Here is a 19,873-nt window from a genome sequence, read left to right on the forward strand (position 1 = left end):
CTGTGGAGTGAGTAGGGGTCAGAGAGTGGTGGTCCACATTCTCTGGGTAGCGGTATGGTAGTATTAGTAACACATCCTTGGTGCATTGTGGTTGTGAACCAATGCTAGGCCACCTCTGTCAATGAGCTGTAATGACTGTCCTGTGTGGATCAGAATGGGTCAGATCAGCTTGGCGGGGGATGACAGTAACCAGGCCCTCTCTCACCCACAGAGGGGGGGAGGAAGCTACTGGATGTTAGACAGTTCACACCCTGTTGTAAATTACAGAAGGGGGCTCTTTCTCCTCCTTCAGTATGAACAAAAGGAATATCTTTGTTAATAACCTGTTGGGGCTAGGGGGCAGTATTTTCACGGCTGGATAAAAAAACGTACCCGATTTAATCTGGTTACTAATCCTACCCAGTAACTAGAATATGCATATACGTATTATATATGGATAGAAAACACCCTAAAGTTTCTAAAACTGTTTGAATGGTGTCTGTGAGTATAACAGAACTCATTTGGCAGGCAAAACCCTGAGACATTTTCTGACAGGAAGTGGATACCTGATGTGTTGAACTACCTTTAAGCCTATGCCATTGAAACACACAGGGGTTGATTAATGTTTTGGCACTTCCTATTGCTTCCACTAGATGTCACCAGCCTTTACAAAGTGTTTTGAGTCTTTTACTGTGAGATCTGACCGAACAAGAGCTTTGGAACGGTGATGGCCGATTAGACTCTGGCGCGTGAGTTCATGTTGGGTACCCTCGTTCCAATACGTTATAAAAGAGAATGCATTCGTCCACCTTGAATATTATTCATGTTCTGGTTAAAAAAGGCACTAATGATTTATGCTATACAACGTTTGACATGTTTGAACGAACGTAAATATATTTTTTCCCCTCGTTCATGACGAGAAATCCGGCTGGCTTAGATCATGTGCTAACAACACGGAGCTTTTTGGATATAAATGATGAGCATTTTTGAACAAAACTACATTCGTTATGGACCTGGGATTCCTGGAAGTGACATCTGATGAAGAGAATCAAAGGTAATGGATTATTTACATAGTATTTTCGATTTTAGATCTCTCCAACATGGCCGTTTGTCTGTATAGCAAAGCATATTTTTCTGGGCGCAGTGCTCAGATTATTGCAAAGTGTGATTTCCCAGTAAGGTTATTTTTAAATCTGGCAAGTTGTTTGCGTTCAAGAGATGTAAATCTATAATTCTTTAAATGACAATATAATATTTTACCAATGTTTTCTAATTTTAATTATTTAATTTGTGGTGCTGACTTGACTGCCGGTTATTGGAGGGAAACGATTTCCTCAACATCAATGCCATAGTAAAACGCTGTTTTTGGATATAAATATGAACTTGATAGAACTAAAAATGCATGCATTGTCTAACATAATGTCCTAGGAGTGTCATCTGATGGAGATTGTAAAAGGTTAGTGCATCATTTTAGCTGGTTTTATGGTTTTGGTGACGCCTGTCTTTGAATTGACAAAACATTACACACAGCTATTGTCAATGTACTCTCCTAACATAATCTAACTTTATGCTTTCGCCGTAAAACCTTTTTGAAATCGGACAACGTGGTTAGATTAAGGAGATGTTTATCTTTCAAAGGGTGTAAGATAGTTGTATGTTTGAAAAATGTGAATTTTGACATTTATTTGGTTTCAAATTTGCCGCTCTTGAAATGCACCTGCTGTTGATAGGGTGCACCACGGGTGGCACGCTAGCGTCCCACATAGCCCCAAGAAGTTAACAGACAGTCTTCCCGCCAAATCTCTAACAGTTCAAAAGTGGAACAATATTTCTAACATAAGAATGTGGGGAACAGTCGGAGATGATCTATAGAAAACTAATGTCATATTGGGTTTTATTTTGGGATGTCATTAAAAAGGTTATGGAGGAAATACTGTAACTTGAAAAGTATTTACACTACAGGTATGAGGTCTCCATCCGTAACGTTGTGTGTGAAATATAAAAATATTATGAAAGTATAGAAAGGAATGTGATTTTAGGAGGCATAAGAGCTAATACTTTTACATAACTTTGTACAGTAAGTAGCCACACACCGAGTGAGGTCAGAGAGCATGTCAGCCTGACGGAACCGGCCCCTTTTGACAAGAGTGCATAAAGGCTTGGGAGAGAAATCAATCTTCAGACCAGGAAACGTGAAGCGATAGCTACAGGTTTGAAATGGTTGGAACTTTGAACCGCAACACGAGGTGAAGGAAATCAACTTACCTCCCAGACTAGACCAGAACATTGTCAGGCTGCAGCTGTGCGTGTAAAGTGGTTAAAACTCTCACTGTCAACACGAGGTGGAGAGAGGAGAAAACTCCACTCTCGGACAATCACTGGTACAGCTGATTAGCTGATTTAAGTCAAATATCTAGAAAAGCGAACTTTCAAATCATCCTACTGTACAACTCTTCTCAAATCCCCGTATCCTACTACGCTCATCACCAATGGAAACTATCGACACGGCTGGCTAGCTATCTTCCAGAGTGAACAATAGTAGAAGACGGGAAAGGGGAGATGCCTTTCGGTCAATCAGTGCCATGCAAGCATGCCGCTGAAAGGCCAACAACCTTCCTGAGGAGGGCTGGTTCTGACAGAGATAAACAGTGAACAGCACTCACACGTAAATACATTCATGAATTCTTACTTCAAAAAGGCGGCGGTTCGTGTGCAAAGTATATGATAAATGTGAGAATAGTTCTAAAATGTATCAACGATGAGTGTCCCTTTTTCTCACTCTCTCCCCCACCCCTCTTCATTTTCTGAATAACAAGCTGCCATATTTTGCAAATTCGCTAGGGACTGTTTTCTCATATATTAAGTGTGTATGTTATCCTGTTTTCTCATTTAGTTAGCTAGTAAATAAATAATTAAGTACTGAATCATAACTAAGGCTGGGGTTTTTGCAGATCCAAGGAGGTTACGACTGTTCAGAATGATGATATGATATGAGGTAATGAATAATAAGATGACTGTTTATTGATGTAAAATATATATACCATGTAGAGTTTAATTCGGGAGATGGTAACTGTTTAAACAACCTCTTCCGTGTTGCCCCAAATCCTAATGAGTTAATTGTTTCATGATTAATTTAATTGGGTAACAATTAAACATAGTCCATTGATTAAATACATAACAGTCATCAGATTAATGAAAGTAAATGTAATGAGGTCTGTGTGTAGCTTCTGTAGAGGAGTCAGGCGCAGGACAGCAGATATGAGTAAATAAACGTAATTTACTCAAAATAGGCAAATACAATACAATAAAGCAAGCCCACATCACGGACCATATAACATACAAACAATTACTGACAAACAAACATGGCGGAACAGAGGGTTAAATAATGAACAAGTAATTGGGGGATTGAAACCAGGTGTGTAAGACAAAGACAAAACAAATGGAAAATGAAAAGTGGATCGGCAATGGCTAGGAAGCCGGTGACGTCGATCGTCGAACGCCGCACGAACAAGGAGAGGGACCGACTTTGGCGGAAGTCGTGACAGTACCCCCCCTTTGACGCGCGGCTCAAGCAGCATGCCGACACCGACCTCGGGGACGACCTGGAGGACGAGGCGCAGGGTGATCCGGATGGAGACGCTGGAAATCCCACAGCAACGAAGGGTATAAAATGTCCTCCACCGGCACCCAGCATCTCTCCTCCGGCCCGTACCCCTCCCACTCCACGAGGTACTGAAGGCCCCTCGCCCGACGCCTCGAGTCCAGGATGGCTCGAACAGCATACGCCGGGGCCCCCTCGATGTCCAGAGGGGGCGGAGGAACCTCCCGCACCTCAGACTCCTGGAGTAGACCAGCCACCACCGGCCTGAGGAGAGACACATGGAACGAGAGATTAATACGGTAATCTGGGGAAGCTGTAACCTGTACCATACCTCGTTCAGTCTCCTCAGGACTTTGAATGGCCCCACAAACCGCAGACCCAGCTTCCGGCAGGGCAGGCGGAGGGGCAGGTTTCCGGTCGAGAGCCAGACCCGGTCCCCCGGTGCGAACACCGAGGGCCTTACTCCGGTGGCGGTTGGCGCTCGCCTTCTGCCGCCTCACGGCCCGTTGCAGGTGCACATGGGTGGTGTCCCAGGTCTCCTCCGAGTGCTTAAACCATTCGTCCACCGCAGGAGCTTCGATCTGGCTCTGATGGCAAGGTGCCAAAACCGGCTGATACCCCAGTACGCACTGGAAGGGAGAGAGGTTAGTGGAGGAGTGGTGGAGTGAGATTTGGGCCATCTCTGCCCAGGGGATGAACGCCGCCCACTCCCCCGGCTGGTCCTTGCAATATGACCGCAGAAACCTACCCACATCCTGGTTTACTCTCTCCGCCTGCCCTTTACTCTCCGGGTGAAAAGATGAGGTGAGGCTGACCGAGACCCCCAGACATTCCATGAACGCTCTCCAGACCCTGGACGTGAACTGGGGACCCCGATCAGAGACGCCGATCATGTCCTCAGGCATCCCGTAGTGCCAGAAAACGTGATTGAACAGGGTATCCGCAGTCTGTAGGGCCGTAGGGAGACCGGGCAAAGGGAGGAGACGGCAGGATTTAGAAAACTGATCCACAACGATCAGGATCGTAGTGTTGCCCTGTGAGGGAGGAAGATCCATCAGGAAGTCCACCGACAGGTGCGACCACGGCCGTTGTGGAACGGGTAGGGGTTGTAACTTCCCTCTGGGCAGGTGCCTGGGAGCCTTGCAATGGGCACACACTGAGCAGGAGGAAACATAAACCCTCACGTCCTTGGCCAAGGTGGACCACCCGTACTTCCCACTAAGGCGTCCGCGGGTGGCCAGCAGGTTGTCCAGCCGGATGGACAGGTCCACCAGCTGGTTCAACGTGAGGGTGGTGTCTCGGCAGGCCAACTCCCAACGGACGTCCTTGCGCAGACTGCACCGGTAGTGATCAATCAGGGCCCTGTCGTTCCATCCCGCGCTGGCGGCCAGGGTCCAGAAGTCCAAAGCGAAATCCTGTGCGCTCCTCATTCCCTGCCTCAGGTTGAACAGACATTCACCCGCTGCTCGACCCTCAGGCGGGTGGCCGAACACTGCCCGAAAGCGGCGGGTGAACTCTGCGCAATGATCCAGCGCCGCGTCTCCCTCACTCCATACAGCGTTGGCCCACTCCAGGGCTTTGCCTGAGAGGCAGGAGATGAGGGCGGACACGCTCTCACGTCCCGAAGGAGCCGGGTGGACGGTCGCCAGGTAGAGGGGTGGACCGTGGAGCCTGCTGTGGTGGGGCTGGTGGAGGTGTTGGAAAACCTCCTTCTCATTTACATTTACATTTAAGTCATTTAGCAGACGCTCTTATCCAGAGCGACTTACAAATTGGTGCATTCACCTTATAATATCCAGTGGAACAACCACTTTACAATAGTGCATCTATCCATTGTCTGCAGCACGCAATCCATGGTGGTGCCCAGATGTTGTAACAAGGTCGCGTGCTGCTGAACGCACTCTTCAACCGAGAAAGGGGGGCCGTCTGCTCCTGCTGACTCCATTTCAGGTGTGTAATTCTGTAATGAGGTCTATGTGTAGCTTGTGTAGAGGAGTCAGGCAGCAGATATGAGTAAATGAACCTAATTTACTCAAAATAGGCAAATACAATACAATAAAGCAAGCCCACAAGCCCACAAATCACTAGTCAAAATACACGTTATACCACAGCGACCATCTTACTTTTTGGGAAGCATATTTGATTCTGAGTTCGGACACAAGTTTGTATGTGAAAACTATTTCTAAAATGAATATTTTAACTTTTTCCGAGCTCACTTCAAGCGTGCATTAGCATAGAAGGAGAATTGCACTGCTGGTGCTGGCACATACAAATACACCACTGCAGTTGGCTGATGTATCCTCGCAAGCTAATTGCAGAATGTGATGACAGAACTGAAGCAAATCGTAAAATCTGGCCAGTTGATATCAAGATTTTAGTTTGGTAACATCTTACAGTATGTGACGTAGTAGTCGTAAAAGACTGAATCCGACCTACAGTGTGGGAAGGCCTTAAAGTGAAAATAATGTGTTCCCTCCAGGATGTGGATGGATCAAGGTGCATTGTTATAGGTCGATATTAAACAGGGGTGCCCTGTGAAAAGCAGGGGCGCAACTTTGGTTTGGAGGGGACATTATTTTATTTTTGTTCGTTTTTTATTCAGTCGGATAAATACTACAAACAGCCTACCCGACCACTCGGAGGCGTCCACGTGCTCCTAAAGCACACCATTGCCTCATTTTGTATCATATTCCAATTATAAAACTGGGGGGGGGGTACAAAAATGCAATTTCGGAATGTGGGTGGGACATGTCCACCCTCCTGTCCCCGTCCCCAGTGAAAGTTGGGTCCCTGGTGAAAAGTGTATGTTAAATCGGGCAACGGTCAAGGCTGGAATGAAAAGGAGGTGAGGACGTTTAATCAGCCTGTGTCCAGACTCTCAATAAAGTCTGTCTGGAATTAAATCACTGTAACAATCACAATTTAGTTTTCTCTGTGTGTATTGATATATCAGATGGCGTTGTAGAAAACCTTTAGGGAATACAGTATATGAATTTTACATGAATGTCATTCAGCTTCAGTACAGGTCAATTTTTCCTGTGAGCTGTTTATGGACAATTGTTTACGTTGTACCTGTTGTACCTTAAATAGATTCAAACAATGCAGTCAGTCATCCTAATAATTTAATCGACAGATTCTACCTGAGTTTCTCCCTCTCCCTGAACTTTTTTCTAAATTCCTCTGTCTGTGTCTGATAGAGAAAAAACGTATCTTTCTATCATTCTCTCTCTCCCTCTTTCCCTCTTGCTCTCTCTCTCTGTTTGTTAGTGCTGCAGCGATCTTTGCTGCAGTGCAGTCTGATTGGCTGAATGCCTGTCTCAAACCATTCGAACACTGGCTGGCTGAGAGGTGCTATTGGCTGTTGCTGTCCCCCCTGGTTAGGGCGGGCGGGTCGGTGTGCGGGAGGGAAGGTTGGTAGGTGAGGTGGGGCTGTGCCCCTTTGTTTGCGGCCAGGGAGTGGAGGGCACTCTGGGCTGCCAGGGTAAGAGAGCTCCAGGCAACAGGGCAGGACATGCCCATCCGTGGCTCTGCTCTGGCTCAGATCCTCCCAGTCCCAGATAGACTAATCACAAAGTAATAGGATCATCACTAACATTAATCTAGGTCTGACATAGCCAGGAAGAGGAGGAGGGGGAAGGGGAGGAGGAGGAGGAGAGCGGTACTATTATACGGTTGAGTCATGATCTTTCTCACTACATCTTCACTTTCTCAAACCCTCTCAGCCAACAGTCATGTGCATCATTTTGAGACACATTCTTTCCATATCTAAATTTGAGGCTCTGTTCATTCTTCAGAAGGTATGTGTCACTGGGTGGTGCTGTGGTCCATCATCTTTGGCGCGCGCACACACACACACACACACACCACACACACACACACACACACACACACACACACACACACACACACACACACACACACACACACACACACACACACACACACACACACACACACACACACACACACACACACACTTCCTTTGCTGGAGTGTGGCCTTTATGGATATTTAAGGACCTCAGCCACCCGAGCCCCGGAAGACGGAGACAATACATGTGCATTAAAGCTTGAACCGAGAGACTGATAAGCGGTTTCTATCTCCAGGCCATCAGACTGTTAATCAGTCATCACTAGCCGGCCTCCGCCCAGTACCATTCTCTGAACCTTAGTCACTGTTACTAGCCGGTACTCTACCCTGCACCTTAGAGACTGCTGCCCTAGAGTCATTGAACACTGGTCACAGTAATAATGTTTACATACTGTTTTACCCATTTTTTGTTCATCCGGTATTGTAGTCATGTCTCATCCTATATAACTACAGCTGTACACACCTTTTCTATTCATATACTGTTCAGACTGTCTATACACACCATTATATATACAGTTGAAGTCGGAAGTTTACATACACCTTAGCCAAATATGTTTAAACTCCGTTTTTCACAATTCCTGACATTTAATCTGAGTAAAAATTCAGTCTTAGGTCAGTTAGGATCACCACTTTATTTAAGAATGTGACAAGTCAGAATAATAGTAGAGAGAATTATTTATTTCAGCTTTTATTACTTTCATCACATTCCCAGTGGGTCAGAAGTTTACATACACTCAAATAGTATTTGGAAGCATTGCCTTTAAATTGTTTAACTTGGGTCAAATGTTTCGGGTAGCCTTCCACAAGCTTCCAACAATAAATTGGCTGAATTCTGGCCCATTCCTCCTGACAGAGCTGGTGTAACTGAGTCAGGTTTGTCGGCCTCCTTTCTCGCACACGCTTTTCAGTTCTGCCCACACATTTTCTATGGCATTGAGGTCAGGGCTTTGTGATGGCCACTCCAATACCTTGACAGTGTTGTTCTTAAGCCATTTTGCCACAACTTTGGAAGTATACTTGGGGTCATTGTCCATTTGGAAGACCCAAATGCAAGCTTTAACTTCCTGACTGATGTTGCCTTAAGATGTTGCTTCAATATATCCACATAATTTTCCTGCCTCATGATGCCATCTATTTTGTGAAGTGCACCAGTCCCTCCTGCAACAAAGCACCCCACAACATGATGCTGCTACCCCCGTGCTTCACGGTTGGGATATTGTTCTTCGGCTTGCAAACCTCACCCTTTTTCCTCCAAACATAGCGATGGTCATTATGGCCAAACAGTTCTATTTTTGTTTCATCAGACCAAGGACATTTCTCCAAAAAGTACGATCTTTGTCCCCATCTGCAGTTGCAAACCATAGTCTGGCTTTTTTTTATGGCGGTTTTGGAGTAGTGGCTTCTTCCTTGCTGAGTGGCCTTTCAGGTTATGTCGATATAGGACTTGTTTTACTGTGGATATAGATACTTTTGTACCTGTTTCCTCCAGCATCTTCACAAGGTCCTTTGCTGTTGTTCTGGGATTGATTTGTACTTTTCGCACCAAAGTACATTCATCTCTAGGATACAGTTCACGTCTCCTTCCTGAGTGATATGATGGCTGCGTGGTCCCATGGTGTTTATACTTGCGTGCTATTGTTTGTACCGATGAACGTGGTACCTTCAGGCATTTGGAAATTGCTCCCAAGAATGAACCAGACTTGTGGAGATATACCATTTTTTTTCTTCTGAGGTCTTGGCTGATTTTTTAAAGTTTTCCCATGATGTCAAGCCGAGAGGCAATGAGTTTCAAGGTAGGCCTTGAAGTACATCCACAGGTAGACCTCCAATTGACTCAAATTATGTCAATTAGCCTATCAGAAGCTTCTAAAGCCATGACATAATTTTCTGGAATTTTCCAAGCTGTTTAAAGGCACAGTCAACCCACTGGAATTGTGATACAGTGAATTATAAGTGAAATAATCTGTCTGTAAACAATTGTTGGAAAAATGACTTAGTAGTATGTAGTAGATGTCCTAACCTAGTAGATGTCCTAACCTAGATGTCCTGCACAAAGTAGATTTCCTAATGTCCTAACTGACTAGAAATTCATGGAGTGGTTGAAAAACGGGTTTTAATGATTCCAACCTTTGTGTATGTAAACTTCCGACTTCAACTGTACATATAGACATCAAAACTATGAAATACGAAGGGTGTGTAAAGCTTTCATCAAGGCAAAGGGTGGCTACTTTGAAGAATCTCAAATATAAAATATATTTTGATTTGTTTAACACTTTTTTGGGTTACTACATGATTCCACATGTGTCATATGTGACATTTCATGTCTTCACTCTTATTCTCCAATGTGTAAAAAATAAACCTTGAATATTTTTTTTTTTAAATAAACCTTGAATGAGTAGATGTGTCCAAGCTTTTGACTGGTACTGTATATTTATTTATATTTATATTCCGGACTCTGACATTTCTCACTCTGATATTTCTTAATATCTTTATTTTTTACTTTTTGGATTATGTGTGTATTGTTTTTGTATTGCTAGGTATTACTGCACTGTTGGAGCTAGAAACACAGGCATTTCGCACCTGTGATATCATCTGCCAATCTGTGTACGTGACAAATAAACTTTGATATGATTTGATTTTATATGGTTAGGTGACTCAGAGCTCTGGTGGTCTGACTGAAGAGGGCTGGAATGCGGCTGATTCCGAGGACGTGTGTTTGTGTCAGTGTGTGTGTGTGTGTGTGTGTGTGCGTGTGTGTGTGCGTGCGAGCGTATGCGTGTGCCATAAAACTGATCCCTTTTGTCTTTTTGTTATTTTACTATTTCCTCTCTCACTCACATCTCGGGCGTTCAAGATTCTGCTGCATCATGTGTTGAGTAGGGAGGGAATGGGAGGATGTGAAGGGGAGTGTAGAACCTGATTGTATATTTTTCAGCTGCTGCTAGTGCTGTATGCAGCCCAGTGGATCACAGCTGCAGGAGATGGGCGTGTGACTGACACCTGCAGACCAGGCCTGGTAGTGAATCTGAGTTGATTACAATACACAGCCCATGAGGAATAACAGAGTAAGAACACTTACCATAAAAACCATTGACGATAGATCATCTCCATTTCCTCATTAAGACAAAGGTTGACTCAGCCACCTGCAGAGCACAAAACAAAGAGGGGAAGTCAGAGGAGGTCAATAACTTGGTGTTGTATGAGTAGATTAGATTAGATTGTACCCCCCCCCCCCTTAAAAAAAGTGTATTACGCATCCACTTAATCATCATTACACTTAATGAACATTACACATAATATATTATTGCACATCCCTGTAATCTCAATGTCCATGATTCCTGTAAATTTTTACTACAGACAGTGGAGACTTCTGATAGATTTAGTGTTGAAGTGGGTGCTACAGGGTGGTGCAGAGGTAAGTCTTGACCCCACCTGAAGAACATTTTCAAGCATAGGCCTACACAATCAAAATAGCACAAATATAAGCATAGCTATAGTATAATGTCTGTTAACTGCAAGGCTTGCTGATTTAGAATACTACTCAGACCACAGTCAGCAGTTGATGTAGCATGACCTGAAGGTGTATACAGAGCCTTCAGAAAGTATTCTTACCCCTCGACTTATTCCACATTTTGTTGTGTTACAGCCTGAATTCAAAATGGATTCAATATATATTTTTGGTCACCCATCTACACACAATACCCCATAATGACAAAGTGCATTTTGTTTTTAGAAATGTTTGCAAATGTATTGAAAATGAAATACAGAAATATCTTATTTACATACAGTACCAGTCAAACGTTTTTGGACACACCTACCCATTCCAGGGTTTTTCTTTATTTTTACTATTTTCTACATTGTAGAATAATAGTGAAGACATCAAAACTATGAAATAACACATATGGAATCATATAGTAACCAAAAAAGTGTTAAACAAATCAAAATATATTTGATATTTGATATTTTTAAAGGAGCCACACTGTGCCTTGATGACAGCTTTGAACACTGATGGCATTCTCTCAACCAGCTTCATGAGGTAGTCACCTGGAATGCATTTCAATTAACAGATGTGCCTTGTGGAATTTATTTCCTCCTTAATGAGTGTGAGCCAATCAGTTGTGTTGTGACAAGGTAGGGGTGGTATACAGAAGATAGCCCTATTTGGTAAAATACCAAAACAGCTCAAATAAGCAAAGAGAAACAACAGTCCATTAACTTTGAAAGTTTCTTCAAGTGCAGTCACAAAAACCATCAAGCGCTATTATGACTCTCTTGAGGACCGCCACAGGAAAGGAAGCCCCAGAGTTACCTTTGCTGCAGAGGATAAGTTCATTAGAGTTACCAGCCTCACAAATTTCAGCCCAAATAAACGCTTTATAGAGTTCAAGTAACAGACACATCTCAAGATCAACTGTTCAGAGGAGATTCCGTGAATCAGGCCTTCATGGTCAAATTGCTGCAAAGAAACCACTACTAAAGGACACTAATGAGAAGAAGAGACTTGCTTGGGCCAAGAAACACAAGCAATGGACATTAGACCGGTGGAAATCCGTCCCTTGGTCTGATGAGTCCAAATTGGAGATTTTTGGTTCCAACTGCCGTGTCTTTGTGAGAAGCAGAGTAGGTGAACGGATGATCTCTGCATGTGCAGTTACCACCGTGAAGCATGGAGGAGGAGGTGTGATGGTGTGGGGTTGCTTTGCTGGTGACACTGTCTGTGATTTATTCAGAATTCAAGGCACACTTAACTAGCATGGCTACTACAGAATTCTGTAGCGATACGCCATCCCATCTGGTTTGTGCTTAGTGGGACAATCATTTGTTTTTCAACAGGACAATGACCCAACACACTTCCAGACTGTGTAAGGCCTATTTGACCAAGAAGGAGAGTGATGGAGTTAGAGTGACCTAGTTAGGAGAGTGACCTAGTTACTCCTAGGTATCGCACTAAAGTAATGACTGTGACCTAATTTACTCACAGCTCAGAGTAAGACATAACAGGTAGTTCCCCAACATTTCTCCCCTATTCTCAGCAATGAGTTACTTATGAGTTGATCTCAGCATGCTTTTACAACATGGGATGACGTTTTGTAGTTTTTCAAGTAGAAAAGTGGATTCCATATTTCCAAAACCAAGACTGACGCAACATTAACGTCAAACCAATTATAGGTCTATCAACATAGCGTCATGTTTGTGTTGTAGGCTATTACATATGTCTTGTTTTTATTGTTACATTAAAATGTAATCATCATAAAATATAATCATAATTGTGTCGGACAGTTTTACCGTTGGTTATTAGGCCTATTTCGATTATATAATACTCCCAGGCACACCGGTGCATGAAAGGTTGGCACTGTGGTGAGAAATAGGCTAATCATCCAATTAGTTTGAGAGATTAGTTTGAAAGAACATTATGAACAGCTGTCTCACATTACCCTCTTTACATAGAACTACCAATCTGTTTTCGGCTTCTAGCTTTTTAACCACAACATGTCATATTTTGCGGCATTCATGGTAATAAAAAGAAAACCAAACGGGCAGGTGGATGAAAGTCTTTTACTCTAATAGCAAATAGAAAAATACAAAAGTAAAACCCTGAGGAGGACATTGCTCAGCCTCAACGGGAGAAATCAACATTTTTAATAAAAGTATTGTGTTTGCAGGAGGCATATTACTCTCTTAAAATAAAAAAGCTTAAGAAATAATATGGTGTGTTTATTTGTTCACAGTAATCTAACCTGTACTTAAATGTTAGCCCACTATGGCATAGCTGCATTATGCTCTCCAATTCCTTAGCTTAAATGTTTGACTGTAGCTAGATCAGAGTTTCCCAAACTCAGTCCTGGTGATCCAAAGGTGCATGTTTAGTTTTTTGCCCTAACACTACACAGCTGATTCAAATGATCAAATCAGCTTTGTAGTGCTAGGGGTAAAAACCAAAACATGCACCCCTTGGTGTTTGGGAAACCCTGAGCTAGATATTGGGTTCTGCGAGACCATTCTGCTGACACTGCGCCAAAATGAAGTGTGGAGATTGCTATGCGAGCGTACCTAAAATTATGGTTGGCAAAGTGCTGGCGGAAAAGAGTTTCCTCTCCACATATGGCATTTGGGCGCACATCATCATCGCCATTGTCTCCATCAGTGTCAATATCACTGTCGTCACTGTCATCGTCAGTTTCTGGATTTCCATCGTTGGGAGGTAGAGTGATCAGTCGTAGTTTGTAGATGTCGTGCAATATTGCACAAGACATGATTATGCAACCTGGTCTCAGAGCATTTCGTATTATTCTGTTCGTAAATCCACAACACTCCTTATAGTATGATATGTTACGTTTCGTATGGTATGGTATGCATTCATTTGTGGATGTCCATCATCCATTTCGTATGAGATGTTACGAATTGCAATTTTGTACAATATGTATGAATTGCAATACCTACAATATGTTACGAATTTGCAAAACATATGATATGTTACGAATTCTAATTTGTTGTGCCTAACGTTAGCTAGGTGGCTAACATTAGCTAGCTGGCTAACATAGGCGTTAGGGTTAAGTTTAGGTTTAAAGTTAGAAGTTAGGTTAAGGTTAGGGGATGGGGACGGGTTAGCTAAAAGGGTTAGGATTAGGGGAAGGTTAGTTGCAAAGTTGCTAAAAAGTAGCAAACAAGTTACTAAATAGCTAAAATGCTAAAGTTCAAATTGTATGCTCACTCATCCATCCATCCATCCCGACCAACCACCCTCCTTTCGTTGGAATTGTTTTAAGACGGTCATACCATGAATTATTTAGCTATTTGATTTAGAATTTTAGGCCAAAAAATTATGTACAAATGTTTTGATAAAATATTTAATTTGGCCTACTACTATAGCCCAAAGAAATGCATTGAATAACACATTCATAAATTACAAAACAGACAGTCAAAAAATGTATCTTAAGGAATAGGGTTTTGAAGTTTATTTCCTATATTGGTTGTTACATCGACGGTACTGACTTCAGACGAGTCCCGTTGGGCTTGCGGGGATTGTAGAGCAAAATGAAGAAAGCCATCGTGTTTGTGAGATTCTCATCCTTATATAGAGGGGTCATATTAGTTACTAAAACTGTTAGCTAACCCAATTTTTGGGATGTCTCATGGTCTAACAAACACAGCTGTAGCTCGGCCACCTTTCACCGCAGATGCGGAAGGCAAACATAGGCGGATGCATTGGATTGACATATCTTTAGCTTAACTGATGGATATTGATGGGTATTTTTTCATTATGTTACTTAAATTGACGAACAGGTGCATCAAACTCTTAAGAATTTCCTTAAGTAACCTTCTGTCTTACCTTCTGCCTTAACCTTCTGTCTTAAGTAACCTTCTGTCTTAGACCCCTTGACTTTTTCCACATTTTGTTATGTTAGAGCCTTATTCTATAAGGCTTATTTTTTCCTCATCAATCTACACACAATACCCCATAATGACATAGCAAAACAGTATTTTAGAAATAAAAAATAAACACAGAAAAAACCCTGGGATAATCACATTTACATAAGTATTCAGACACTTTACTCAATACTTTACTCAGTACTTTCAGACACGTAACAAAATACTTTTGGCAGCGATTACAGCCTTGAGTCCTCTTGGGTATGATGATACACGCATGGCACACCTGTTTTTGGGGAGTTGATCACATTCTTCGCTGCAGATCCTCTCAAGCTCTGTCAGGTTGGATGGGGAGCGTTGTTGTACACGTACTGAGCGGTCTGGAGCAGGTTTTCATCAAGGATCTCTCTGTACTTTGCTCCGTTTATTTTTCCCTAGATCCTGACTAGTCACCCAGTCCCTCTCACTAAAAAACATCACCACAGCATGATACTGTCATAACCTTGCTTTACCGTAGGGATGGTGTCAGATTTCCTCCAGACGTGATGCTTGTCATTCAGGCCAAAGAGTTCAATCTTGATTTCATCAGACCAGAGTATCTTGTTTCTCATGGTCTGAGAGTCTTTATGTGCCTGTCTTTAGGTGCCAGAGATGGTTCCCCTTCTGGAAGGTTCTCCCATCTCCACAGAGGAACTCTGGAGCTCTGTCAGAGTGACCATCGGATTCTTGGTTACCTCCCTGACCAATGCCCTTCTCCCCCGATTGCTCAGATTGGCCGGGTGGCCAACTCTAGGAAGACTCTTGGTGGTTTCAATGATACAGACATTTTTTGGTACCCTTCCCTTGATCTGTGCCTCGACACAATCCTGTCTCGGAGCTCTACGGACAATTCCTTTGACATCATGACTTGATTTTTGCTCTGGCATGCACTGTCAAATGTGGGGCCTTATATAGACAGGTGTGTGCCTTTCCAAATCCTGTCCAATCAATTGAATTGACCAGAGGTGGACTCCAATCAAGTTGTAGAAACATCTCAAGGATGATCAATGGAAAAAGGATGTACCTGAGCTCAATATCGAGTCTCATAGCAAAAGGTTTGAATGCTTATGTAAGTAACGTATTTCTGTTTTTAATTTTGTATAAATTTGCAAACATTTCTAAAAACATGTTTTCACAGGGGCCTCCCGAGTGGCGCAGCAGTTTAAGGCACTGCATCGCAGTGCTAGCTGCATCCCTACAGATCCTGGTTTGATCCCAGGCTGTGTCATGCTGGCCCCGACCAGGAGACCCATGAGGCAGCGCACAATTGGCCCAGCGTTGTCCGGGTTAGGGGAGGGATTGGCTGGCTGGGTGGTCCTTGTCTCATTGCACTCTAGCAACTCCTGTGGCCGGGCGCAATGCACGCTGACAAGGTTGCCAGGTGTACGGTGTTTGGTGCGGCTGGCTTCCGAGTCTGTACGGGACATGCAGCGATGGGACAAGACTGTAACTACCAATTGGGTAGAAAAAGGGGTAAAAAATTATAAGAAGAATAAATAATAATAAAATATTTATTTGCTTTGTCATTATAGGGTATTGTGTGTCGATTGATGAGGGGACCAAAACGAGTAAGGCTGTAACGTAACAAAATGTGGGAAAAGTTAGGGGTCTTAATACATTCCGAATGCACTGTATGTAACCAAACCAAACGTAACATATCATACTAATTTGAGTGTCCTCAGGCTGACACACCTCTCCATGGAGCATATGAAAAATCCTCTTCCAATGGCCTTTCTACTCCACTCCTTGTGATCTTGTGAGCCCTTCAGATGAAAAAAAATATTCACATGTGATTTTATATAGGTTGATAATTTAATAATGCTGAGATAAAGTCCACTATATACAGTTGAAGCACCATGGGACCACGCAGCCGTCATATCGCTCAGGAAGGAGACGCGTTCTGTCTCCTAGAGATGAACGTACTTTGGTGCGAAAAGTGCAAATCAATCCCAGAACAACAACAAAGGACCTTGTGAAGATGCTAGAGGAAACAGGTACGAAAGTATCTATATCCACAGTAAAACAAGTCCTCTATCGACATAACCTGAAAGGCCGCTCAGCAAGGAAGAAGCCTCTGCTCCAAAACCGCCATAAAAGAAGCCAGACTATGGTTTGCAACTGCACATGGGGACAAAGATCGCACTTTTTGGAGAAATGTCCTCTGTGCTGATGAAACAAAAATAGAACTGTTTGGACATAATGACCATCGTTATGTTTGGAGGAAAAAGGGGGAGGCTTGCAAGCCGAAGAACACGGGGGTAGCAGCATCATGTTGTGGGGTGCTTTGTTGCAGGAGGGACTGGTGCACTTCACAAAATAGATGGCATCATGAGGCGGGAAAATTATGTGGATATATTGAAGCAACATCTTAAGGCATCAATCAGGAAGTTAAAGCTTGCATTTGGGTCTTCCAAATGGACAATGACCCCAAGTATACTTCCAAAGTTGTGGCAAAATGGCTTAAGAACAACACTGTCAAGGTATTGGAGTGGCCATCACAAAGCCCTGACCTCAATCCTATTGAAAAGATGTGGGCAGAACTGAAAAAGAGTGTGTGAGCAAGGAGGCCTACAAACCTGACTCAGTTACACCAGCTCTGTCAGGAGGAGTGAGCCAAAATTCACCCAACTTATTGTGGGAAGCTTGTGGAAGGCTACCCGAAACGTTTGACCCAAGTTAAACAATTTAAAGGCAATGCTACCAAATACTTATTGAGAGTATGTAAACTTCTGACCCACTGAGAATGTGATGAAAGAAATAAAAGCTCAAATAAATCCTTCTCTCTTCTATTATTCTGACTTTTCACATTCTTAAAATAAAGTGGTGATCTAACTGACCTAAGACTGGGACTTTTTACCAGGATTAAATGTCAGGAATTGTGAAAAACTGAGTTTAAATGTATTTGGCTAAGGTGTATGTAAATTTCCGACTTCAACTCACCTCAACTGCCCAGGAAAACAATGTTTGTCCTATTGCCTCAACTGCTATAATTGAGGTGAGTGCTCAGAACAGGTTGAAGGAAAGGGGTAAGGGGTACCCCTTGTCACCAAGCAAGTGACATCCAGGGGGAACAACATTGTGCTCAAACAACTCTCACTGATCACTTTGGAGTCATGTATAGACCCAGGCCAGTTGGCTACAACATCAAGAGTCATATAGTCTGCATTGGGTATTAATACTGTGGTACCGCTTTCGATCGATGAATGTGTCCTCATCCATGTGTGGAACAATGATGTTGATGTCGGTACAATCAATGACGCCAACAACTCCCGGTAAACCAGTGATTTGCATGCAATCCTCTTGTTTTTGAATAATCTGGCGTTGAGTGGTGGGAAAATCAATTAACCTTCAGATGATTTGAGGTGCCGTAATTGCCATTAGGGTTTGACGGATTGATCTGCTGATAGTAGTCTGTGATAAACCAAATATTTTCTGTTAACCTGTTGCATTTCTCCTGTTACAAAGAAGCGTAAAATGGTGATTATTTTCATCTCTGTCGATAGAGTACACGATTGTCCCATAGATGGAGAAATAGCATCACGGACTAGGTCAGTTACAAAAAGTATACCATCCCTATCTAAACGGTATCTTTTAATTAAATTGCTTTTATCAAATGTTTGTAAAACATCCCCCATCTCCCTAAATATACGTGCTTGCCATCGTCTCAATGTAGCTATTTTATGGCAACTCCTAATCGGTGAGCTCTCTTAAATATACCCTGAAATATGAGTACTTTTATGTCATAGGAAGGTTGATAACATGCTCTTACTCCTATGCGTAAAAGCAGGACCAAATATGCGTCACTCTGAGAATTTTTGAGCAGTTACAACCAATTTCCTACTCTGAGATGCTCGATAACTGCAGGCCAAGCTCTCCCCTTTACATCATAATGATATGGACAGGAGGGAACTGATCCTACATTAGTATTCCTACTCTAAGAGACGCTTTATGAATATGGGCCCTGGGCTGGATGATGCATACTGAGACTGCTGGTGTGTGTGTGTGTGCATGTGCGTGCGTGCGTGTGTACAGCAGTGGCGGTCAGTGCCGTTTCAGATGAGGGAGGACCATTTTTTTTTCATGAGCATGGCCTTATTTCTATTACAGTATATTGTATGATTGTCATTCATATTCCATTCACCCAGTTAAATTTAACAGCGATAGGTTTAGGCTACTACATGATACTCACATTTTCCTTATCATGTTGCTTCAACCTAGGCTATGAATATAGGGAAGGACACTCAACAAGCACAGCACTTACACAAATGACTGATGATTGGCTGAGAGAAATTGATCATAAAATGATTGTAGGGGCTGTCTTGTTAGACTTCAGTGGAGCTTTTGACATTATTGACCATAGTCTGCTTCTGGAAAAATGTACGTGTTATAGCTTTACACCCCCTGCTATAATGTGCATAAAGAGTTATTTGTCTAACAAAACCCAGAGGGTATTCTTGAATGGAAGCCTATCAAATATAATCCAGTTAGAATCAGGAATTCCCCAGGGTAGCTGTTTAGGCCCCTTGCTTTTTTTATTTTTCCTACAACATGCCACTGACTTTGAGTAAAGCCAGAGTTTCTATATATGCGGATGGCTCAACACTATACATGTCAGCTACTACAGCGACTGAAATGACTGCAACACTCAACAAAGAGCTGCAGTTAGTTTCAGAGTGGGTGGCAAGGAAAAAGCCCTAAATATTTGTAAAACTAAAAGCATTATATTTGGAACAAAGCACTCACTAAACCCTAAACCTCAAATAAATCTTGTAATAAATAATGTGTAAATTGAGCAAGTTGAGATGACTAAACTGCTTGGAGTAACACTAGATTGTAAACTGTCATGGTCAAAACATATTGATGCAGTAGTAGCTAAAATGGGGAGAAGTCTATTTATAATAAAGCGATGCCTGCCTTCTTAACAACACTATCAGCAAGGCAGGTCCTACAGGCCCTAGTTTTGTCGCACCTTGACTACTGTTCAGTCGTGTGGTCAGGTGCCACAAAAAAGGACTTAA

At 42.8% G+C, this 19,873-nt stretch overlaps 1 protein-coding gene across 2 annotated transcripts in view; it reads right to left on the reverse strand.

The window, feature by feature from the left end:
- Positions 1 to 3,236: 3,236 nt before the first annotated feature.
- The window catches only part of LOC145878637 (chromobox protein homolog 2-like), a 58,896-nt gene continuing 42,259 nt past the window's right edge, over positions 3,237 to 19,873 (reverse strand). For both annotated transcript variants that reach the window (XM_082974381.1, XM_082974382.1), the window contains 2 exons: positions 10,528 to 10,591; positions 3,237 to 3,844 (listed from right to left, as the gene is read on the reverse strand). In XM_082974381.1, the coding sequence (XP_082830507.1) occupies positions 3,547 to 3,844; positions 10,528 to 10,559 (330 nt within the window). In that variant the 5' untranslated portion in view covers positions 10,560 to 10,591 and the 3' untranslated portion in view covers positions 3,237 to 3,546. The remainder of the gene's footprint in view (positions 3,845 to 10,527; positions 10,592 to 19,873) is intronic.

The sequence above is a fragment of the Salmo salar genome, chromosome 04 (assembly GCF_965601325.2).
Source record: "Salmo salar chromosome 04, fSalSal1, whole genome shotgun sequence".
NCBI classification, from domain to species: domain Eukaryota; kingdom Metazoa; phylum Chordata; class Actinopteri; order Salmoniformes; family Salmonidae; genus Salmo; species Salmo salar.